The sequence below is a fragment of the Heloderma suspectum genome, chromosome 5, assembly GCF_057233095.1.
Source record: "Heloderma suspectum isolate Gila_16-S chromosome 5, 16-S_ref, whole genome shotgun sequence".
NCBI lineage: Eukaryota > Metazoa > Chordata > Lepidosauria > Squamata > Helodermatidae > Heloderma > Heloderma suspectum.
Genome location: NC_139462.1, coordinates 204970856 through 204995205, shown reverse-complemented (window position 1 = coordinate 204995205; position 24350 = coordinate 204970856). Strand labels below are relative to the sequence as shown.

General features: G+C 41.4%; 1 protein-coding gene across 12 annotated transcripts in view; it reads left to right on the top strand.

Annotated features, from left to right (window-relative positions):
• MPP7 (MAGUK p55 scaffold protein 7) overlaps window positions 1-24350 on the top strand; it is a 132044-nt gene that overhangs the window by 72280 nt on the left and 35414 nt on the right. For all 12 annotated transcript variants that reach the window (XR_014792431.1, XM_084859133.1, XM_084859143.1 and 9 more), the window contains 7 exons: window positions 915-995; window positions 11672-11803; window positions 17644-17725; window positions 19163-19248; window positions 20417-20491; window positions 20681-20877; window positions 21355-21419. Coding sequence is in view for 11 of the 12 variants with exons in the window: in XM_084859133.1 (XP_084715259.1) it covers window positions 915-995; window positions 11672-11803; window positions 17644-17725; window positions 19163-19248; window positions 20417-20491; window positions 20681-20877; window positions 21355-21419 (718 nt within the window). In the remaining variant the exon portion in view is untranslated. The remainder of the gene's footprint in view (window positions 1-914; window positions 996-11671; window positions 11804-17643; window positions 17726-19162; window positions 19249-20416; window positions 20492-20680; window positions 20878-21354; window positions 21420-24350) is intronic.

Here is a 24350-nt window from a genome sequence, read left to right as displayed (position 1 = left end):
TAATGGCACACACACAGAATTAATTTGATACATTTGTACATGGAAGAATCTTCTTGGGTCAAGGAGGCCAGAAAGAAAGTAACTTTTTGCAGATTCATATTCCTTCAATATCTGCAACATCCAACTGTAGTGAATATGAATCTGCAAAAAGTTATTTCCTTGCTGAAATGCTGCAGTAGTACAATATATTGTCCAAAGACTAAACTTAAAAGCTAAATTCAATTTTCAAATGCATGATAAGGAATGGTGTTTGATCAAATTATGGTATTGTTCAGACTAGTGCTTTGTGGTGTAGCCAGTGTGTAATTGAGCTTATTATGGAAGACCACTCTTCAGCCTTTAGAACGCTTGCATGTCTGGTAACTTGATGCAGGCCATGGTACTGTGATTAACTTGTCCGACATTTAACGAGCTACTTGCTTTGTGCATGTAAACATAATAAAGTATAGCACTATAGGGGTGCTCGGCTGTCTTATCCCAGCCCTAAACAGAATAGCTACTGTGAATTTTTGGAAGCAGTGTGGATTTCATCACTTCATTCAGAAGCTGTTTTTTATAGACAGTGTCAAAGTTTGATCCAGTCATTTTTACAAGCAGCCCTTTGTCTGCATGCAAAGGACCATTCACTTAGATGAAGTGCTGGGATTTGCCCTCATTGCTATAAATCTGACTCTGATCTGGGTATGCTGTTGCCAGATATGATTACTTTAGTCAAACTCAGTCGAAAGACCTGGCCAGAATTTAGCATAAGGGCCAGAAAATGAAGAGTAATGATTGATAGCCTGTTTTTCTTCATGCTGAACACACTGGAAAGTAATAACCTTGAACAAGATTGATTCTTGGTTGTCACTGACACACTGAGTAAAACAATTCTCTTGCTAATGTTCTTTGTGTCACTTCAATCTCCTTCACAGCTGGCTGAGGAGCTACAGAGCAAACCACTAAACAGTGAGATCAGAGAATTGTTGAAACTACTGTCAAAACCCAATCTCAAGGTGAGGATGTGTTAGTTGCACCTGTTAAAATGCACACTTGCTCATTCCTCTCAGTTTTCTCATGATTTTGCTAAACATTTCTTGAGTCCATGTGGATATGCTAGAAGGAATTCGCTGAAGTGGTTTAAGAAACTATCGCTACATTGCGGTGGGCTGTTGAGATGTGCAAAACAGTTTCATTACACAAGTGCAGTGGATATTCTGGCAGGAGGGATGAATAGGAACGTGGGTCCAATTTACACCTGTCTGCGTTGCCTCACCAGCAGATACCTTGCATCTAAACAGGGCTTTTAGGGAGTGAATTGTGCTGAGTAGAAGCAACTTCACATTTGTTTCATGGCAAATAAGCCATAAGAAATTACTTGGTGAACACAACTTTTCTTATGAAAATTCTGTGTGGTAGCATTTTGGTCTATAAGTAACTGTTACCAGCAGTTAAAATAATCTGTTACAGAGATTGGATAGCCCCCAGTAGCTCGTATTTGTGGGTGATCCCATAAAACACACTTTGCCTCGACTCCTGTCCCTTGCTACCCTGTGTTTTGATTTCTATTGTAGGGGCAACAGGCAAGGAAGGAGTGCTGGCAGAGCACTGTAGTACATTTTGGAGGGAAAGTAAGAAAGCATAAGCAGTTGTACAGATCTAACATTGCTTGAGTATGAGGGCAAAGTATATATATGGTGGCATATAAAACCCTAAGTCAATCTCCCTTTTGAAAGTGCTCCATTGTAATATATACAAGAAAAGAACCACTGGGGAAACAGCCAAGTTCTTCCCTTCAATAAGACTATACTGATTAAAGATATACCTCTGTTAAATTCTAGTACAAATTGTGCCAATTTTAATTTGCTTTTAAGGCAATTTCCTTCTCAGTTACAACTCTGATTGGCTTTAATGAGCATTTTAATAATGCGCCACATCAACTTTTGCAGATACAGTTTCATATACTCCTCAAAGGGCTGTGTGCTGATATATCCTACATCTGCCATTTCTGTGACTGTGGCAGCTCTTCTTGCATCCACTGCACTCACAATGCTGCAGGCCGTATCCCAGTTTATCTTGGTTCATACAAAGGCTTGTTCATGGGATCCTGTATTAAGAAGGACTGCATGGAAAAAACATGGTTTTTTTGCATGTGTGAATGAGTCATGCTTTTTAAGAACTGCCACTATAAGAGAGCACAGATGCACAGAGGTGTATTTGGCAGCTACTGCACAGTTGTAGAACTCTTTGTCTGCTGGAGACAGACATTAAGGGCTCAATCCTATAGGGATAGGCAGCCGCCTCTGAACTCAGAGGCGACCAGCTATCCAATGCAGAGCTGGAGAAGCATGGAGGGGATAGTCCCCTTCAGCTGCCCTGCATTTGCGCTTAGAAAGCTGATTTCAGCTGTTTAGCCATGGGAAGGTGGAGTGAGGGAGGCACCCCAGGAATGCCCCATTTTCTCGGCTCCATGCTCCTCTTCTGATCGCAGAGTGCAGGGCCGTTCCAAGCTGCCTGCCGGAGGGGGGGAGGTCAGTTCTTGGAAACCCGCGTATCCTGTGACTGTCTAGCCACTGACTAGCAGCCATAGGATTGCTCCCTAATTTAATTTTTAAATTTAATTTTTTAAATTTTTTTAATAATACTTCTATGCCATTTAATATATTAAAATCCCTAGGTGGTTTACATTAAAATACAATACGATGATATAAAAACAAGATAAAAATAATAAAAATAGTTAAACAATTAGAAGCTTATATAACAGAATCATAGAATAGTAGGGTTGGAAGGGGCCTACAAGACCATCGAGGCCAACCCCCTGCTCAATGCAGGAATCTAAGTCAGAGCATCCCTGACAGATGGCTGTCCAGCTTCATCTTGAACGTCTCCAGTGTGGGAGAGCCCACTACCTCCCTAGGTCATTGGTTCCATTGTCGTATTGCTCTAACAGTCAGGAAATTTTTCCTGAGGTTCATCTGGAATCTGGCTTCCTGTAACTTGAGCCCAATATTCCATGTCCTGCACTCTAGGATGATCGAGAAGAGATCTTGGCCTTCCTGTCTGTGGCAAACTTTCTAGTACTTGAAGAGCGCTATCATATCTCCCCTCAGTCTTCTCTTCTCAAGGCTAAACGTGCCCAGTTCTTTCAGCCTCTCCTCATAGGGCTTTGTTTCCAATTCCCTGATCATCTTTCTTGCCCTCCTCTGAACCCTCTCCAGCTTGTCTGCATCCTTCTTAAAGTGTGGTGCCCAAAACTGGACACAGTACTCCAGATGAGGCCGAACCAGTGCTGAGTAGAGGGGAACTAGTACTTCCTGGGATTTGGAAGCTATTCTTCTTGCAGCCACATTGTTGGCTCATATTCAGCTTGTGATCTACAACAGTTCCAAGATCCTTCTCGCTTGCAGTATTTTTGAGCCAAGTATTCCCCATCTTATAACTCTGCATTTGGTTTCTTTTTCCTAGGTGCAGAACTTGGCATTTCTCCCTATTAAATGTCATTCTGTTGTTTTCTGCCCAGCACTCCAGCCTATCAAGATCACTTTGAATTTTGTTTCTGTCTTCTAAGGTATTAGCTATCCCACCCAATTTTGTGTCATCTGCAAATTTGATCAGCATTCCCTGCACCTCCTCCTCCAAATCATTAATAAAAATGTTGACGATAGGGACAACATTAGCCCTCCTCCAGTCATCTGGCACTTCACCCATCCTCCATGATTTCTCAAAGAGAATAGGCAGTGGCTCTGAGAGTTCTTCTGCCAGTTCCTTTATTACTCTAGGATGCAGTTCATCTGGCCCTGGAGATTTGAACTCATTCAAAGTAATTCGGTGTTCCTTGACCCTATGCCTATCGATCTGAAGCTGCAGTCCTGCCCCTTCAGCCTGTACTTTGCCTTTGCCAGGGGGCTCATAGACCCGCTTTTGGGAGAAGACTAAGCCAAAGTAGGAATTGAGCACTTCTGCCTTTTCTGTGTCATCTTATCATTTTGCCATCCTCATTTAATAGCTGAACCACCATTTCTTTCCTCTGTCTTTTACTGTGCATGTAGCTGAAGAAAGCCTTTTTGTTGCTTTTGATATCATCATACCAGTAAAACAGGGTGGTAACCAAATTTTGCTGATTTGCAAGAGTCCCTCACAAATCAGCAAAAGCCTGTGTGAATAGGAGCGGATTCAGATAACACGGTAACCCACAATGGGTTAAATAAACCATGATGGTTTAATTAACCCATTGTCAGTATTGTGTCATCTGTCAGGAGGTTTTTTTAATCCACGATACCTTATTTGGCTAAAATAACCCACTCTGATAACCCATGGTCTGCAGTAGGGGTTATTTAACACATTGTGGGTTATCATGTCACCTGGTGGTCACCATGGATTGTTTTGGTCGCCTACAGAGTTGTGCTGCAAGAGCGGTTCAGATTGCTGCTGCTCTCTTCCTCGTGGACATCCTTTCTGTAATGGAAATGGCTTATACGGGCTATTTCAGTAGTGTCTGTGGAGGAAAATGCGCTGTTGGGAACACATTAAAGTGTCTATGCCAGCGAAAAGGCGCTATAGTGCTTTAGGGAAAGAGTGCTACAGCACTCCAAAGCATACCACTGTCAGTGGGAGAAACACAAGGAGTGGGTGAAAAAAAGGGTTGCAGGGTTTTGAGGATGTGTGAGGTGCCTCCCTATGAGAGGCATCTGTGTGTGAGATTTTGTCCCGTTCCTGCAAACCTCCAAGGGTTTATTTGCACCACCCCCTTTTTGGCACACCTGAGGTTTTTGCTCCTTTGTGAGTAATCACGCAAGGTTTTGGTGGTGGAGCGGGTGCTTCCCATTTAGGGGAGGCTATGTATGAAGTTTGGTCCCAATCCTGCAAACTTCCAGTACTTTAGAGCCATCATCCCCTTGTTGGGGTAATGCTGGAAGCATCAGATTAAGCCCCTGTTCTTCACCCCACACCTCTACCCTCCAATTGGGATATTGTGGAATATATCCCCCGTCCTGCTGCAATGTTGTCAATGGGTGAAACGGCACCACTTCTCAGGTGGGAGGACTGCAGCAGGACAGGGGGTGGGTGGATGACTCAGATTACACACAGTATCTTAATAAGATACAGTAGCTTATTAGCCCGAGTGTGTGGTGGGTCATCATGGACTATTTCAAAAATACGCTACTTTGAATAGTTTATTAAGCCACCATGGCTTAAAGTGACATCTGAACTTGCCTTAGGTTTGTTTTCAAGAGGCTGCCTTTGGTAGGTTAGGCTGAAGGGGTGGGCTTTTAGTGTTTAACTTGTTTATCTTGAAGTTACATACTATGAGTTGCAAATGAAACTTACTTCCACAGATCCTTCATCTTCATACAACAGACCACCCCAGGAAACTTATCAAAGTTCAAGTATCATGAGGGATCATAAAACCTTTCTAATGGGGCTGCCTGCTGGGACTGGCATTAAGCTGTGTTTGGGGTGGAAATAGGATAATTGGGACAATTTTCAATTTGTTGGGAAATGCTTATATAGTAGAATTGTTTTTAAATGTATATCACTGTAACTGGGTAGTCAGTATAGAATGGGATTAAAAATTCAAATCAACAATGCCTTCACAGAACAATATTTAATCCAAAGAATATAGTGGATTTCAAAATACATGCCATGTTTTGGTGGATGAACTTAATGGTTAATTACAAGTTATTGCTCTCGGCCAGGAAAATAGCATTACACTACCGGGTTGTCTCTCCCTTAGTGGTTTCTTTTTGGCTTCAGCGGGTTCATAAGAAACGTCTGGTACATTAGTATAAGCATTAATTACTGGCCAAAGCAGAATGTTCCATGACATATTTGTTAAGCATACTTATGTTTGAAACAAAGATATAACTCATTGTTACCCTTTTGAAGTAAGAACCTAAAATAGAAACATTACTGCAATAAAATACTGGCTGCACTGCTTAATCCCAAAGAAGCCTATGGCCCTGATACAGCAGATGGCAAGTACAGTAGTCATCACAGGCCCACCACTGCAAAAATCATTATTGGAGGGAGGAGTGGGGTGACTCCCTGTACTGAGCTCACGTGTGTAGACTACTAGAATGCTTGTGAATTTCTAGATCAAAGGTCAGAGCTGTCCACACAGTAAAGTGTCTTTGATGCAAAGGATCCCCCCTCTCCCTCCAGTTGGGGGTTCTTGTACATGCCTTGGCGGTGACCCATATACATAGGCTTCTCCTTGTATTGAGGTTTATATAATTAACGACAATTTGAAAATGTTCCTTCATCTCTTCCTTTACTTTGTTCTTAAAGGAACAGTACCAAAATGAAACGAACAAAAGGCATATTCTATGAACATTGAAACAGATACTTAATTTGGGGTGTGTGTGAATATATACATTTCCACGTACAAATATTGGGTTAGATCAAGACTAAGTTAGGTGCACTTAGATCTCACCGAAATCAATGGGATTTAAGTAAAGACTAACCTCTCTCATCCATTTAAATGGGAACTAAGTGTAACTCGTCACAGTTTAACTATGTCTGGATCCAACCCAGTGTCTCTTTTCAACTTGATAATGCTGTGGAATTTTCAGATTCATCTGATGAATCCTTTGTTGCTAAGCTATATTTGTATGGTGATAATTATGACCTGGTTTAGACCAGTTAAGTTCTCTGGATTCTAGCACTGTTTTTTGTAAGCTCTACTGAAATAAGTAGAAGTTACTCCAAGGTATGTAGGCTTAGGATCAGGACACAAGTTGTGAACTGGTAGCAACAATAAATGTATTTATGCTAAAAATAATATTTTCCATGGGTGTGAATGGACAGGCCAAGTGCAGCATTAAGGGTAGTCTTTTGAAGCAGTAATGGGGATGGTGTGTACCTGTAAGGAAATTGGCATGGGTGTAGCTAATGTGGCAGTTGAATTTTGCATCAGTCTTTCCAGCATCAGTGTTCCAATAACAAGAGACGTGCTGCCTTCTTTGATTAGCAATGCATTTCAGTTAGTTAGCTTTCCTCCATTATATAAAATAGAAGGTGTTGTATGAGGTGAAGTAAAATGTTCTAATCTGTCTCCATTTGGCACATGAATTGCCTTTTCTGCCTGGGGGAAAACATAAGCTTCTTATGTCGTATTTGTTTATGCATAAATAGCTGGGCACTCTTGGGGTCTCAGATTGCTGTGAGTGAATTTGAAAATCAGTGCACATAAATCAAGCAACAGGTCTTTCTTTTTAAAAACGGTAAAGCTGAAAAACAACAAATCAAATATCCTATTTCAAATTATTCTGGAAGGACAAACAAAATGGCTTAATTTCTTAAAATAAAACATACAAGAGAAAAACATAGGCTGTGTACAGATTATTTATGTGGAGCAGTAAGAGCAATTTCTTCATTGCTTTATTCTTGTCAGCGAATATTTTTGACTTTCAGTTGCATTTTTATTCAAGTTTCATAGTAGTGGGTAGATTAAAAAAACTATATGCAACCTTACTGCTTATATTTATAATGTTTTATGTACACAATGTTCACACGACACAACACCTCATCGTGGGTTATTTAACCCCCAGTGAGCTGTGGTAAGTGCCAGTCACCATTTTGAATAAACAACCCTCACAAACCCTACAACAAGCTGAAGGTTATGGGAAGGTTGTTTAACCCTCACATAATCCCCAGTGGCCAGGTTTGGATGACAGGGGAACTCCCCAATCTTCAAATTGTGCCTGGTACACACTGCAGCTCACCGTGGCTTAAATAACCTACAGTAAGCTCCAGCATGTCATGCAAAAAGTGTGCCTATGGAACTCAAGACCAGGCTTCCCAACCTGGTGCCCTCCAGATGTTTGTACTATAACTCTTAGCATTCCATGCTGGCTGGTGCTGATGGGAGTTGAAGTCCAAAACACTTGAAGGGCACCATGCTGGGGAAGGTTACTCTGCAGTAGTGCCATCTAGGTTTTTTAAAGGAATCCAATAATTAAGAACAAAAACATTTGAATTGTAAAAATATTTTTTTAAAAGCAACCCTCATTTTTATCCTTCTAAAGGAATCAAAAACTGAACTGGGAAAACTGGGGAAAGAGGTGTCATCTTGAAGAGTGTTAATACTTTAACCAGATGGCATGAAGTGGCTGCATACTTGTGTGGACTTTAAGAATAACTCAGCAGCCCCAAATGTCTCTTGACAATGTCTCCTGGCATATTTCTCTAGCCCTGCTCAAGAGAAAGCAGGAATCATAAGAGGCAAAAAGTTATGATCTTCCTGTTTACTAATACTGTACAGCTAACCACTGCAGGTAAATTCATCCATTCATACTGGTGGATGTAAAATATTTAAAACTATATTTTCAGGAGAGGAAATTGCCTTTTTGTTACAGGAAGTCACATGCAACAATAAAACTGCCATGGTTAAAAGAAAACAAATAGTGTAATACCATTCCAAATAATGTTACTATACTAAACATCATACTTTAGATGATAAGCATCTTGTATCATATGGATGTAGTTGAGTTACAATAGTATGTGTAGTTTGGAAAAGGTACATAGTCTGAAAGAACTGACATGAAATCAAATCTGGGGTATTATTTTCCATTTCAAAGGCAATGATATTGTGGGGTTGGAGCTGTTGTGATGGCCCCAACCTCCTCAAGTTCTCAGTTCAATTTAGAGATAAGCATCTAAGGGAGCAATCCTGTGCGGATAGATGGATGCCTCTGAACTCAGAGGTGACCGCCTATCCAATGCACTCCAGCTGCCCTGCATTCGCAGCTAGACAGCTGATTTCAGCTGTCTAGCCGCGGGGTCATTGGAGCGCGGGGTGGGGAGGCTGGATGACACATAAGTATTGTACCGGCATTTACGAACTCCCTACCCCCAAGAACACCCCCTTTCCCCCCGTTCCATGCTGCTGTTATGAGCGCAGAGCGCAGGGACAATCCGTGCTGCCTATGAGGGGGAGGGGGTACGGAGGCGGTTCTCCAGGAACCGACCTTAGAGCGCGTGCTCCAAGGTCGGTTCCCAGAAACCGACCAATCCTATGGCTGTCTAGCTGCTGTCTAGCAGCCATAGGATTGTGGCCTTAAGGTTCAAAATAAGTTACCTTACAGAACCAAAGAAAAATAAGAAATCAGGGGAAAAAATGCAAATTTTACACAGGACATCAGTATTATACCATTAAAATAATGTATAAAACATAGTTAAACTTCACAACAAAAGGTACAAACATAGGTCAATTGGTAAACAAAACAAAAAAAACCCATTTAAAAATTCACAATATTATACAAAATGTGTTGAAGTCAGATAAAACTTATAACCCTGTTCCAAGTTTTCAGCCCCAGACTACAAGGGTAATCTCTTAAAGTTAATATTGCTGTTTGCCAAATGACTGCTTCAGCATGGATCCAGAGAATCCAGTATCCAAACTAGTACCTCTCAGGATAGATGCCTTTTGGAAATAAAGTAAATAATAATATTGATTTTCCATCTTACTAGTCCTGATGCTGGGAAAGACTGAAGGCAAAAGGAGAAGGGGACGGTAGAGGATGAGATGGCTAGATAGCATCACCGATGCAATGAATATGGACTTGAGCATGCTCCGGGAGAGAGCGCAGGACAGGAAGGCCTGGCGTGCTATGGTCCATGGGGTCACGAAGAGTCGGACATGACTGAACGACCGAACAACAAGTCCTTCCCTGTTCATTTTCAGTCATTTGAAGTTTTGTAAATCTGCCACTGAAGAAGACTATCCAGTCAAATGCATTTGGCAAACAGGAATATTAACTTTAAGAGATTGCCCTTCTAATCTGAGATTGAAAATTTGGAACAGGGTTATGATAAGTTTTAACTGTGTTTTATAAATTATTTTAATGGTATTATACTGATCTCCTGTGTAAAATTTGTTGTTCTTTCCTGACCTTTTATTTTTCTCTGGTTTTAATTGGTCAAGAAAATGATCTCTTCTGTTTGACCTCACTTGCAGAAGTATACATTGTGAAATGAGGATTGATCAGTGCCATAATCTGAAAAATATTGTACCACAACGAGACATGGCAAGGGATTTCTCAGTATTCATTTCCAGCTAGATCATGTCTAAGAATTTAGTTGAACGTCAATATTTATATTTAGGCAGTATAGGAATTTGAATCATACCTCCTTTAAAGTTCTAAATATGAAGCATGTTTACATTAATGAATCATATACATAGAACTGTAGCTAAAACAAAATAACCTTTCTAAAGCTCCCTATGTGAATATGGTCTTACTTAGATTGTGAATCTGGAAATGTAGAAAACTTTCCAATAGCATTCTATACTGTAAAGGCAAGACATGAAAGGTAGACACAGTGCCAATTTGCACATCACAAGCCATCAAGGGTTAATTCATCTGTGGGGCTTCAAGATGTGTGCCAGCCACCATTTTGAATATGCAAGCTGCGTTGGGGACCCGCCGCGGTTTGCTCTGTCATGCAAACCCGGCCATCATGGGTTAGGAAAGGAAAGGTTCCTCCTGTGCAAGCACCGGGTCATTATTGACCCCTAGAGGGACGCCTGCTTACACTGGCATTTTCATGGCAGACTATAGCGGGGTGGTTTGCCATTGCCTTCCCCAGTCATGACTACCTTTCCCCCAGCAAGCTGTGTACTCATTTTACCGACCTTGGAAGGATGGAAGGCTGAGTCGACCTGAGCCAGCTACCTGGGACCCAGCTTCCTCTGGGATCAAGCTCAGGTCATGGGGAGAGTTTCAGCTGCAATACTGCAAAATGGCAGTCATGGTGGCTTATCATGATATGCAAACCAAGTCATAGTCTTTAATCTTTTCAGTTTCCTTTCATGAACAGAGAGATCTCAGTTTTTGACTTGCATGAGCTACTTTACTTTCTCTTTTTTGATGTCTAAGTATTGGCACTTGCATTATAATTTTGCCAACTAACAAAAGATGTCTTTTAAACTGTGTGGAAGGAGAGTTATAGCACATATTTTACTGAAATGATTTCAGGGTGTGTTGCACCATCTTTTAAGGTGGCAGTACTTTACTCCAGCAATAACTTCAGCAGTAAAATACTTCACTATTGTACTGTCCATATTGCCATTTAAGGACTAAGACAGCAATCCTATGGCCTCTAGACAGTGGCTAGATCGTCATAGGGTATGCCACTTTCTGGGAACCGACCTCGGAGCATGGACTCCGAGGTCAGTTCCCGGAAAACCGACCTCCCCCCACTTCTGTGCTGCCTCGGAGGCAGCCTGGAACAGCCCCATCCTCCGTGCCCACAAGAGGAGCGTGGAATGGCCAAAAAGGGGTGTAGCTGGGGGGTGTTCCAGGGTGGGGAGGGCATAGCTGTGTGTACGACACATCCAATGTGTCGTACAGCAGCCTACTTCCCCGCTCCGTGCTCCTGTGGCTAGACAGCCTCAATCAGCTGTCTAGCCAAAAACGTAGAACAGGAGAAGCACAGAGGGAACGATCCCCTCCGTGCTTCTCCTGCCCTGCTTAGGATAGGCGGTCACCTGTGAGTTCAGAGGCAGCCGCCTATCTCGATAGGATTGCACCCTAAAGTACTTACTGTTTCTAGGATTAGAAGAGCATTTAACACCAAACCACTACAGCAGTAAGAGAAAACCAACAGTAGTTTTGGTAGTAAACTGCTAGTACAAACTCCCATTTTATGCTTTTCAGCTGACAGTTGCTTTTTGTTAACCTGATTTTTGCAGGCCTTGCTTTCTGTGCATGACACTGTTGCTCAAAAAAACTATGATCCAGTATTACCTCCTATGCCCGATGATATTGATGATGAAGAAGATTCTGTGAAAATAATCAGGCTTGTAAAAAACAGAGAACCGCTGGTAAGTTTTGGAATACCGTTTTTTAATAATAGAATTATATCTGGCTGACACTCAAAAATATGAGCCAGTGGCATTACACAATTTTGAACAAACCAAGTAATGTGTTGAATCCGGACCTGACTTATTTTGCAATAGGTCCCACTGAAATCAATGTGAGAATTTAATCAAATCAATGGGAACTGAGTGCAACTAATCTAGTCTAAATCCAGCCCTATGCATTTTTTATTTTGCATCTTCATTTTCAAAGTATACTGGATTAACTTCTTGACATGTTTCCAATTATAACTTGATGCTTGTTTTGATGTAGCCAACATGCTATTCAGTAGCACCCATTGGAAGGAGCTGCATTTGTGAAATACTTGATTCTTATAAAATATTCATGCTTAAGATTTTTTGTTTGCATTGTTGATCTTTATTATGTTTGATGTTGTTATTAATATTGTATTATACATGAATAAAAGTTTTTAAAAGATCAGCTAGATTAGCCTTTTAGCTGGATACGTTCATAACTGGAATAGCCAGGAAGTTCCAAATTTAAGGTTGTTTAAGGGTGCAATTCTATGGGGATGGCCGGAACTCGGAGGCTTATGGCCAACCAATGCAGAGCAGGAGAAGCTGCGGAGGTAATCTTTGTTTCCATGCTCCCCGCACTCTGCATTTTAGCTAGATGAGCGTTTTCCTCAGTCTAGCTGAGGCATCAGGGAGGGAGAGGGAAGGAGGCTGGGGATAGCTCATATCCCCACTTCCCCAGTCCCCTCCCTGCCCATGGGAACACCCCCTTTTTGTCCTTTCCCAGGCCACCGTTGTGACCTCAGAGAAGGAGCCAACACAGTTCTCTCTGTGCTGACTGCAAGGGGGAGGATGAGGGGCGGGAGCGCAGACTTCTAGGTCCGAGGTCAGAGTGCTGTTCCCAACCTCAAATCCAGGAATCTGAAGTATCCTATGGTCCCCCAGACGCTGTCTAGGGGCCATAGGATTGCTCTGTACATCATATGACACAAAAGTAAACATCAGGTACAGGTGCAATTACTTACCAGCAAAGTGAATTGATATAAATCAAGGGGAGTTAAAGCACGGTTTAAATCACCAAGAAAAAAGGCTTATTTAAATAGATTTTAAAAACTTGAAACTTTATTTTCATATATTCTCTAAACAAGCATGCATACTAATTGGTTGCTGTAACAACAAAAACATATCTGACTGCAACTGAATCTAGTCTTTTTACTACTCAAGAACATCATCCAGAACTTCTGGTCATGTATTTGCACTTCAGAATTTATATCTACTTAGTGGAGCAACTTTGAAATTATCAACTTGGGTGGCTAACTCCACTATACATGTAAGGTCATTAAGATCATAATGACCAAGTACCTAGACCATCTTAGAAACAAGAGGTAGCATTGCAGGGCAGAAATGTTTTTCTTCATTTGATGACTAAATGCCTTTAGTGTTTGGTTGACAGTCTACATATTTATAATTTGCCCAATAATACAGTAAGGGCACAATCCTATGCATGTTTAGGTAGAGAAAAAAAGTCCTGCGTGGCTGGCTGGGGCATGCCAGGAGTTGTAAGACTTTTTTCTTTCTAAACATGTGCTCTAAATGGGCTAAACCTTACATTGTGCAAGTGAAATTCTGCTTGCACAACAGGAGTTTCCCTTCCCCGTCTCCCACATGTGCAGGCCCCTGCACACCCCAAAAACTGCTCTGGAGGGCCCCCCCATCTCTCTGGTGCAGATTTGGGGGTCACGTGGGGGAAGGGGGAATTTGATCTGCCATTGGTGTCTGTTCCACTAGTGGAAGGACACCTTTGGATATAATGCAGTGATCTAGTGTGTCATATTTCGAATTATTGACCTCAGAAGTGAAGCACACTTTAGCCCCTGGTTCAGTCAAGGACCTAGTTTTTTCCATACCTTCAAATAAGAAATATGGTGAACAAAGTTCAGGAAAGGCACAACACAAATAGAAAGTTAATGGCACTTGGAGATATGCTGATTCATTTAAAATCTTACAAAGGTCCTCCTGTTAAGATTTCCTCAATTTTAATGAAGTTATTACTGGATTCTACTAATCATAGGAATCATGGGAAATGGATCTCCAGATATATCTGAAAAGATGGGAATTGTATCTGTAAAATATATAGTATTGAATGTTGTAATTCATGGTAACTTTTGTAATGTTAGATATCACTGGTAAAATATATAGGCATTAAATGCTGAACCTTACGAAGGAAGGCAAGGCCGCTATCAGCCCAGCTGAGAAACCAGCTTAATTGGGCTTTGCTTCTTCCCCAGCTGTCACTGAGGTACTATTCATCAGGCTGCAGCAGAGGGAGAGATACAAAGCAAGACCAGTCAATGAGAGAGAGAGAGAGAGAGAGAGAGAGAGACCTAGACAGATCCAAGCCCATTTTATTTCTCTCGGGTAAGGAGGGAAAGGTTGATAGGTTGATGGAGAGGCCATCAATCAGATTTGCGCTTGATGGATTTCTCCAGTAGGCAGGGGATCCTTGTTTAGTCTATCCTCACACATAGAAGTAAAATTAACTGGTAGAAGCAGAAGGGGTGCCTGTTCATCCCTCCTTGTCAGACGGGAGTTATGTATTTCGGCTGGATGTTTGCAACATGATTAGTGAGCTCCTGGGGAAAAGAACTTTTAACTTATTGTGGCACGGTATCCTTAGACCAATCTTTAGAGAGGCAGGTCCTGTATCTCAGCTCTTCTCCACACATGTTTGTTTCTCTCCCTCTCTCTCTCTCTCTCTCTATATATATATATATATATATATATATTTGAAGTACACACTCATACGAATTAACATTAAAAGCCACGTCCACATGTTCAAGTGGAGGCTGCTGGGTGTCTTTTGGGCAAGAAATGTAGGAGAGTGACGAAGGGCTGAAACAAAGATGGGTAACTGGTAATTTACAAAAGTTAACTTGAGCACGCTCCGGGAGAGAGCGCAGGACAGGAAGGCCTGGCATGCTATGGTCCATGGGGTCACGAAGAGTCGGACACGACTGAATGACTGAACAACTGAACAATTTGTGTTTGGGGAGGGCATATGGCTAATAAATTGATGGGGAGAAGTTTAGAAACTGGGGATGGGGCAAAGTTGATAGTGAAGTGATACCCCTTGTCCTCACTCACACATCCATATGAATTTGCATGTGTATGCATGTCATGATGAACACCAGAATGAATGGATCCTTCTGAGGTGTGATATACACACAGCAGATCATGCACCGTGCTTCAACAAATGGAGAAATAGCTACTTCAAAATGGGGGAAGTTAGCTTGAGAGCAAATATTAAGATTAAATGAATGCAAGCTTTATTTTACCACAAACACTTTACAGAAGAGAAGAATGCTTAGTTAATATACCAACCATAGTACATGTACTGGTGCACTAGTTCTAACAGTACAAGCAGAGATGGAGGGAGGGAATTAATATTTGCCAAATAAGGAGCAGGGTGGGTGCTATGGAAACGGTGAGACTGGACTTTCGAACCTATAGAGGAAGTGGAAAGTGCAGGTGACATATGGTGGGCCCCATGAAGGGCAAAGTGGATAGATCCAGAGAAATTTCAGAAGAAAGAGAAATGGAGCTGAAGCAGGTATATTTACATTATTTCAGAGTAAAGGGGACAACGCATCTCACAGGGGACCCAGGTTACTCTATTCTATAGGGTTTTGATTTATTCCAAAAATAGATTTGAAAATGGAAGGACTAAAAACAGAGCTTCTCCTTGGATCCTGACTGTTCTGAGGAAAATAACAAAGGGAAATACAAGGGAACTGGAGAAAAGAGGCAAAGGTGTGAAAATAGCTTAACAGCAATGGGTTTGGGGGTGGATGAGTTTGTCTTGAGACCCCCGAACAACCTCAACACAATGCCCAAGACTCCCTGCTTGTCCACCATACCATTGGACTCAGTCAGCAACTCCTCCAGGAGTCAGAGCTCTCTGTATGGCATGGAATACCTGTAGGGCAATGAAATGAGTTCACAAGGTAGGGCCACATCCCATGTGGACGCTAGCTAGAGAGACTTAAAGAATGCTTCACCAGAGGGTGAAACTCTATCTCGGCATAAAAGGCATTGTTATTGTGTTTTTAATGCATTTGATTTATTATTGTTTCATTGTAAGTTGCCTGGAGTGCCATTTTTCTTGGTAGAAAGGTGGGGTACAGATCAAATAAATGAACAATCTGTCTGAGCAAACAAGGCACCAGGGTGATTCAAGGGGAAGAGAGAGGAACTCTGGATCTGGAAACATAGGCTAGGCACCAGAGTAGGAAAAAGGAAGTGCAAGTCCCACAGTGGAAGAACCCTGAAAGAACGCACTGGGTGTCTGAACTCAAGGGCAGTTATAGGCTTCATAACAAATAATACAAAGGGCTCAATGGCTCTGGGCTGGACTCAGGATGGGGTAGAACAAAGGGATCAATAGTTTGCTTGGGGGTGGCAGGGGTGGGGGATGAAAGGAAACCTCTCCTGGCTCCTTGATAGAATGAAAGGAAGCAGTTTAGCTCTGGATTGACCAATTTAAAGGTACCCTTGTGGGTTGTCTAGCTAGGGTGGTGACTTGATAGTCAGGCAGACATTTGTATGTATCCAGAATTGCAAGCAGGAAACTCCTTTCCTTTAATCAATATAGGACAAACTTAGGCAATTAGGCACTAGCCCCCGTGCTACTGTTTTGGCCTGGCAGCCTTCAAGCCGTTTGCTGCCTTCCCCAGAAGAAAATGGATACATGAACCAAGATGCCAGGGTGATGCCATTAAAATATAAAACCCAAACTACATGTGAACATAAAGCCGTCATGCCTGGGCTTGTCTGTAACAGAAGGTATAACTGGCAGACATGTGCAAGAGATAGAGTGGTGGGGAAATGTATGTTTGGGATTGGAAAAGGGACATGCTGAAGAGGGGAAATTAATAAATAGGATCAGGGGTTTGTGATGTGGGTAAATGAGGGGGTCAGGAGGAAATGAGGGAAAGAGTTAATGGGAAAGGAAATGGTTAAAGGATGTGACTTGGGAATTTGGGGAGATAGGGTGGGTGACCTGCAGAGAACAGATATCAAGGGGAGAAATGATTACAAGTTATCTGTTCTGCTAAGAGGACTGATGTGAATTGGGCTATGATGTTCAGTTTCCATTTTTAACCCTAATGTGTTGCCACAAGTCACTGCAGAGAAGGCTCGGTGGTAGTAATTTCTGGTGTGAACTAAAGCTGTAACTTGTTCCTGAAAACCTCTATACCAGCCATCTCCTACATATGTCTTTATTCATGTTGCACTTGTCTTCACATACCTGTTTTATTATTGTAAAAACAGTTACAGTAATGTAAGATATATCCCACTTTTTAAACACTGAATTCTTCCCCATGTGTTTTTCAAAGCAGTACAGCAATGTCAAATCATTTTCAAGGTCACTTATTTAAAACTCTCCCAAGATGTTCCAAGACTCCTTGGATCAAAGATCAATTACATTGTTCTTAAGTGGGATGTTCTCTTAAGAGGAGATAATGCAGGAGATGTGAAAAACTCTTGTGTACGTGTGTGTGTATGCGCACGCACGCACATGAAAAAGGGGGGCCTCTTTCACTCCTTTATGCATAACGTTTAAGATTTTCACTGATTCAGTTGAGCAGCTCACAAATTCTTTAACACTCAGGGAATGTAGGGAATTTCTGACATCTTAATTAAGATAAAAAAGATAAGAGTTGGGGTCTGGAGTATAGCAACCTTTTCAAGTTACTGAAATGCTGCTTGTGGAATATTATTCAGTGCAGTCCAGCACTACATTTATATCAATGTTTCCATTTATTTTAAAGGGGGCTACTATTAAAAGGGATGAACATACTGGAGCCGTTGTTGTGGCTCGGATAATGCGTGGAGGAGCTGCAGATAGAAGCGGTAAGAACTTTTAAACTGTGTGGTCACAGGAATTGATGACAAAATGGGTATTAATTGTTTGAGCAAAAGCAAGTCATTGCATCCTGTTTTCTGTTATTGTATTTAGACTGTTAAGACACACCCGATTCTGTCATGTGTCAGATTATGAGTGTAATGTTGCAGCTTGAAAATTCTCACATTAGTGAAATATTTTCAGAAACTAAACTGGGGGAAAAGATGAAGCAAAGTCATATTCTCAGAGTGGCAGTATCTCAGTTAGGCACTTTTGTGCACTTCAGATTCTAGCACTAAGCATCTTTGAAAAAACTATGTAATCTTTTCTTCCCCTCCAGTCTTCAAATTCTTTACATCAACATTGCAAATTATCATGCAGCTGCAGAGATAGTATTAATACCCATCACAGCTGTTTAGTAACAAAATAGCAGGAAAGAAAAACAAAATAGTAGTTTAGACAGCTAAGAGAGCAATCCTGTGGTCCTTGGAGAGCATCCCAGAGACCATAGGATTCTTCAGATTCCTCCTCCTGAAGCTGTAGACACTGCTACAACTTTGGAAGGGGGACTTAAAGATCCAATCCCTCCCCCACCCTGTCACAGCCACCACACACACCTACTTTCCAAAGTCGCACAAATGGTTTTGAATTATCTTGAAGACATCAAAAAAGGGGTGTTTCATTGGGTGGGGAGAGGAGAGGCCAGGATATGTAAAATCCTATGGCCTCTCCAGCCCTGGCCCTGGCCCTAGCCCTGGCCCTGGCCCTGGCCCTGGCCTGGCATCGTGCCTCCTCTAGATGGGCTCAGAGGCATGCCTAGAGGAAAACTTACAAAAAGGAGGAAGGAGAGGCGAAAATTACTTCCATTGCTCCTCCCAGCCTGCAGGCAGCAGCCTGGCAGAGCATTGGATACTCGGAAGCCTCCAAAGTCAGAAGCTTCCTTCTAATGTGTGGCAACCCAATAGGGTTGTGCCACAGTGTTTTGATTTACCAAAGAATTGATGTGTTGGAGAACATTTACTGAAAGTCAGCTACCCTACGTTATATCCAGTGGTGTCATTCTGCTTCTGTTCACAGAAGGCGTGTTGGCCCATTTTTTTTAGAGATTACTCTTCTCCCTCAGCTCCTGTACCAAAGTTCACCCCATTTGGAAGCAGGAGAGGCTTTTCAGGGGGATGCTAGGGCTACAAATAGAGGGTAGGAAAGTTAGCTTCTGTGACCTTCCTTCCACCAGCATCACATTGGATATAGCCATGTGTGTATACATAAAACACATGCAGTAGCTCTTCCTATATAGTTAGACTTGTGGAGAAGAAAAGTGGAGATCTGTTGACTTTTGGCAATACTAAGCAGAAAGGAGTATAACTTGAAAAAATGTTGGATATTCACCATTCTACTAAAAAAAAATTAAAATGGTTTGGCTATTAAATCATTTTGTTCTCTAGGTCTCATTCATGTTGGTGATGAACTTAAGGAAGTCAATGGAATTCCCATATATGATAAAAAACCAGAAGAAATAATACAAATTCTGGTAGGTTAGAAATGGAATGTTTAATTGAAAAATGTAGAACAGTAATTTAAAAATATTTGGCTCTTGGAAAACCTTATTCATGATTTTAATGGTTTGTTTTTGCTGTTTTTGTCTGAGATCTGTAGTACTTTTTTATAATAACTCCCCCCCAAGCCCCCACTGCAGACATTTCAAAGTTTCAAGACATTGCCATAAAAAAGTAGAGCAACATTTCCTGGTGCTTAAAAAAAACAGGAGGTAATAACACGTGGACATGTTAGGATAATTCTCAGCATCCTAGCAGATAAAGTAGTATCTGCATTTAAGGAGAGCATTTGCAGGTTTGCTCATTCAAAATTCTGCATTTTTTTAAACAAAGACAAAACTCACAGTGCCTGGATCCAGCTCCAAACATTGGGTGAGGCTGCTTGCTATATGAATAAATTATTATTGGAGAGATCACACTTGAAAGAATGTAATTTCAGCTGTTGAGTTTGGACAAGGTGTGTATCCTTGGGAACAGCTGGTCCTATTTAAAGAGGACTCGGGATACAAGGAATTGTAAAACTAGTTCTGTGACTAGACCAAAAGGGGCTCTAGAATTTTTTAAATTCATTTTTGCCAGAATAGCATCCCTCATGCACGCTGCAAATTGTTCTTGAAGCTTTCTTCAGTTTCAAAAGCAGTTTGTGATATGCTTTGGGATCAGCCTTTAAAAAAAAATCAAAAACCCTTACCACTGAACTAGTACAAGCCCTTTCAGTAGTTCTTTAGTTCACAGCCTGACAGTTGTATTAAGTACTAATGTTTGTTGTTGCTGTTGTGCTTACTTCAGATAACGGCAGTGTTGGCCCACAATTTCTTTGAGAATGTGTATAATGTAATTGTGATACAAATCTGATGAACAGTTGCCATATTATTTATAATAAAAAGACAGCAGGGTTATGCCACAGTGATCCAAACTTCACCAGAAGCATAAGAGCTGCTGGTAATCTATACGTAATTGATTAAAACTTGTTTGCTGTTAAACCGGAGGAGGAAACCCAATATTATATATAACTTAGGACCTAATGATGTTACTCACATCAGGTTAACTTCTAACTGTTGTACAGGTTGTTTTAATCCTGCCTTCTCTCCTGCTTTGTTTATATTTTATTGAATGAATTCTTTATTTTTCATATATTTTTAGTCCCAGTCTCAAGGAGCCATTACATTTAAAATTATACCCAGTATCAAAGAAGAAACCCCATCTAAAGAAGGCAAGGTAAGGAGTTGTTTGCTTTGAATAAGGACTCTTAATGGGATGACTAGCTAAAATGTATTTTGTCTCCATATGTAAATACTTTTTACAATAGCATTTTAACATATGTTGTTTGTATGCCAATAAGTCATAAAAATGGAGACCGGGGGTTGTATTAAGACATTAATTATAAATAAGGCATTCTTCTTCCAGATCTTCATGAAAGCTCTGTTTGACTATGATCCCAGTGAAGATAAAGCAATTCCCTGTAAAGAAGCTGGACTTCCTTTCAGAAAAGGTGATATTCTTCAGATCATGAGCCAGGATGATGCAACCTGGTGGCAAGCCAAGCTTGAAGGTGATGCCAATCCCAGAGCAGGCTTAATTCCTTCAAAGCATTTCCAAGAAAGGTGAGCTCTTATTGAGCCGATCCTTTTCCCTGATGCTTAAAAGATGTGATCAGTATATGTTCAGTATAATTGTTATGCCTGTACTCAGGGATTACAAGGTTGAGAAACTTTCCAGTTTTGTCTTGTGATAAAATGTCTGAACTTGGTAAGTAAACAGTTTGGATTTCTTTACATGTCTGCTTACATTAATAATGGCAAAACCTGAGATTATTGGTGATCTAGTTTAGAAGAAAAAAACATACGGAAAATAGTACATTGGTATCTGTATCTATACTGGTGTACTATGTAGGAATAAGAACTGCAGCTGTGTTTGGAGAACTTCCCCCCAAAAAATTAGACTCCAGGATTCAATTTTGGAGGGCTTGAATACACTGTACTGTTGAGGACTGGAAAAAACTGATATGAAGTGTTAATCCAAAATAGCAATGAAATTAAGGAGTTTGTGTTTCTTTTCCCCTCCCCCCAACCACTTTACAGGAGACTTGCATTAAGAAGATCAGATGTAGAGGTTCAGCCTTTGAAAACTTCCAATAGAAAATCATGTAAGTCTGTTATCATGCATTAGAAATCACATCCCTTCTGTCACATTTATAAATGGCTTGCATCAGCAAGATTAAGATGTGATGCTGATATTGTCCATAGGCCCAAGGTTGTCATCCTGTAGGACAGGTAATTTCTTTAAAGAAAAGTGTGTTTTTTTCCTGCTGAAACCAGGTCTTTTGCAAAAGCCTTTCATTACAATGAAGGAAATAATAAAGGAAATACACCATCTCCCTAATTATTGGAAGGTTGCTTTTTAATGGCTCATTGGTGTTTATATTCCAGGTTAATTGTTTTCAGTTCAAACAACTTCTTAACTTAATCTCTATCTAAATTTCAAATAAAAATTAGATTTAGGTAACATGCTGAGATAAATTGCTTCTCTTAGAATCATATTATCATATATTGTGTTTCACTCATCCTCTTCTTTTTTTAGTTATATGTGTTGTTAAGAATTATTACAAACAAATTATTGATCTCTGGCTACATTTCCACTATTCCTTCCAATGTCAGAATAAGTAGATACGCAATACTTCCTTAAGTTCCTACCTATTTTTCTCTTTCAAACCTAATATGATGTTCATGTTCCAAGTTTGGGGGGAAATATTTGTCCTGAAATTGTCTTCTGTTCATTACTTTCTCAAGCTCCTACTGTACCTCACCACCACCATCATGCTTTTGAGTCTGTTTAGAGCATATCAAGGCATTTGTGCCTGCAACGCCTATTGGGCAAGATGAAGGAGGCAGTAACACATAGCCTGGATTGGGTTAAAAATGGCCACAACTTTAATTGGCTACCAGTTCTGTATTTTGGCGCGGCATAGGACAAGGATTCAGTCATCAGGTAGCCCGACTCCTGGCCAATCCTCCACCCCAAGCCACATTTGGGGGCCAAAATAGTGGCAGGAGTCTCAGTCCCATGAAGGTATGGATTGATGGTATAGGCCCTTCCTGCTACCTGGGTGTGTGGCAGACATGTCAGCCCCCCATGCTGGGCTGGATCCACATAACCCCATCCCAAGGTCCCTTACGTGTCTCCTTTTTGGGAAGCGAGGTGCCACAACTGTAGCTTGCCCCCAAAATGGATCCTGCCCAATACTTCTGGTGCTTGCTACAGCACCTTGTGATGAGGGCAACAAAACATATGTATAGAACAAACAACAGCATTGCTGTGAGGAAGGCAACCCCCTTACAACACATAGCCCAGTGACGCGAGCAGTAAAATTCCTTCCCAGCCCCACGAGTGGACAGCTACCTTCTGTCCATAGCAACAGGCCATGCCAAAAATGGGAGGGTAGGTGGGGAAGTTGGTAGTGACAATGGCCAAAGCCATATGCGGGCTACTTTAAATGCTCCAGAATGAGATCGAAGAGGGAATTTGCCTTTCCAGGTCTCCCTCCACTGGCTCAGCTCAAGGAACTAAGCAGCACTGCTGATTGGCCCCAGGGGTTGTTCCTAGCCTGCTACACAGTCTCCTGGGCCATAGGTTGCACCATTGGGAGGTGAACCAGGCTGCCCCAATCCCTTTCAGCCTCCATGGGAGAGCAAACAGGGTCCTAGGCAAGCAGGGACCTAGGCATCATGCTGGCATATGCACTCTTAAAATTTTTGTTAAATGCTTAAGAAATATTCTGCCTGCTGTTTGACTATACAACTGGATAGGACTTACTTTACAAACAAATAGGCTTTGTCCAAATCTCAGGCATTGAAGGGATTACTTTGCTGCAGAAAAATTAAGGCATGTGCATTAAAATATACCAAGAATATTATGGCATAGTACTATGCTTACTTAACTGGAATTCTATAGAAACATTTTTTGAAAAGAAGAGTACCTTCCTCCATACAATGCATTGGAGGGTTAATATGTTGACTATCATGTGGTTTCTAGTTTAAAAACCAGAAGTTTATCCCTCTGTAGAACATTACTTTAAATCAAATTATTCTATTAGTATACTTGAAGTTGGACAATGTGACAAAGCGGTGCTGTCTGTACAGTTTTGGGAAACTAGTATTGAGAATGGTTTTTGAGTAGCCTGCATAGAGATTAGAAGGGTAACATGGAGAATCCAAAAAAGATGATGGTTGCCACGATAGGAGACTAAATTGAAATGATGGAAGAGGGAATTATAGTAGAAAATGTAAAGAGAAGGGAGATTCAGTGACTGGGTTCTCACGACAAAACAACCCACCATGAGCAGCCATCCATCACGGGTTGTCATGTTATCTCAACCCAGGAGAATGATTTTATTGTGGGTTGCCAGGATTGGCTACAGAGCCACTCAGTAAGTGTGACAAAGAAGTCCATGCCACTTCTCGTGAGTTTGTCAGTGCCACCTCCAGTATCTCTTGCTGGTGCCTGCTCCTCCACCAATGCCCAAATGACACTTTGGAGGGGCCGTTACTTGTTCACCACCTGTCCCCCGCCTGGGGCTTCAGGAGTATGTAAATAGGGTCAGGGGTGTTATATTTTTTCCCATTCCTTCACTTTCACCTGTTCGATATGTGTAGCCTTGTCAATTTCCTTGTATGTTTCAGCTGTCAAATGGAGCACCAAAGTGAGAGAATTAGGTGCACCAAAAAGGGTGGGGGACAATATCTCCTACTTGGCAATGTAATCCTCTCACTTTTAAGTGTTGAACTGACACTTGTCAGTGTCCTCCTCCCATTCAAGACTTCCCTGAGTCTCCAGCAAGTCCAGAAAGGGGAGTTGCTGGCTCCCGCATTTTTCATGGCTTCCTTTTGGGCGTACTGTCAGGCATACTATGGGTTATTCAGCGAACAACCAACCCACTGTAGTTTATTCACGGGGTGGCTTAGCACGTTGTGCAAATCCACCCAATAAAACAGAAGGGAGAGTGCTGTGTACCAAACGAGCTATATAAATTAATTTTTTAAAAGCATTATTTCTTAGATTTCTAATCCCACCCATCCCA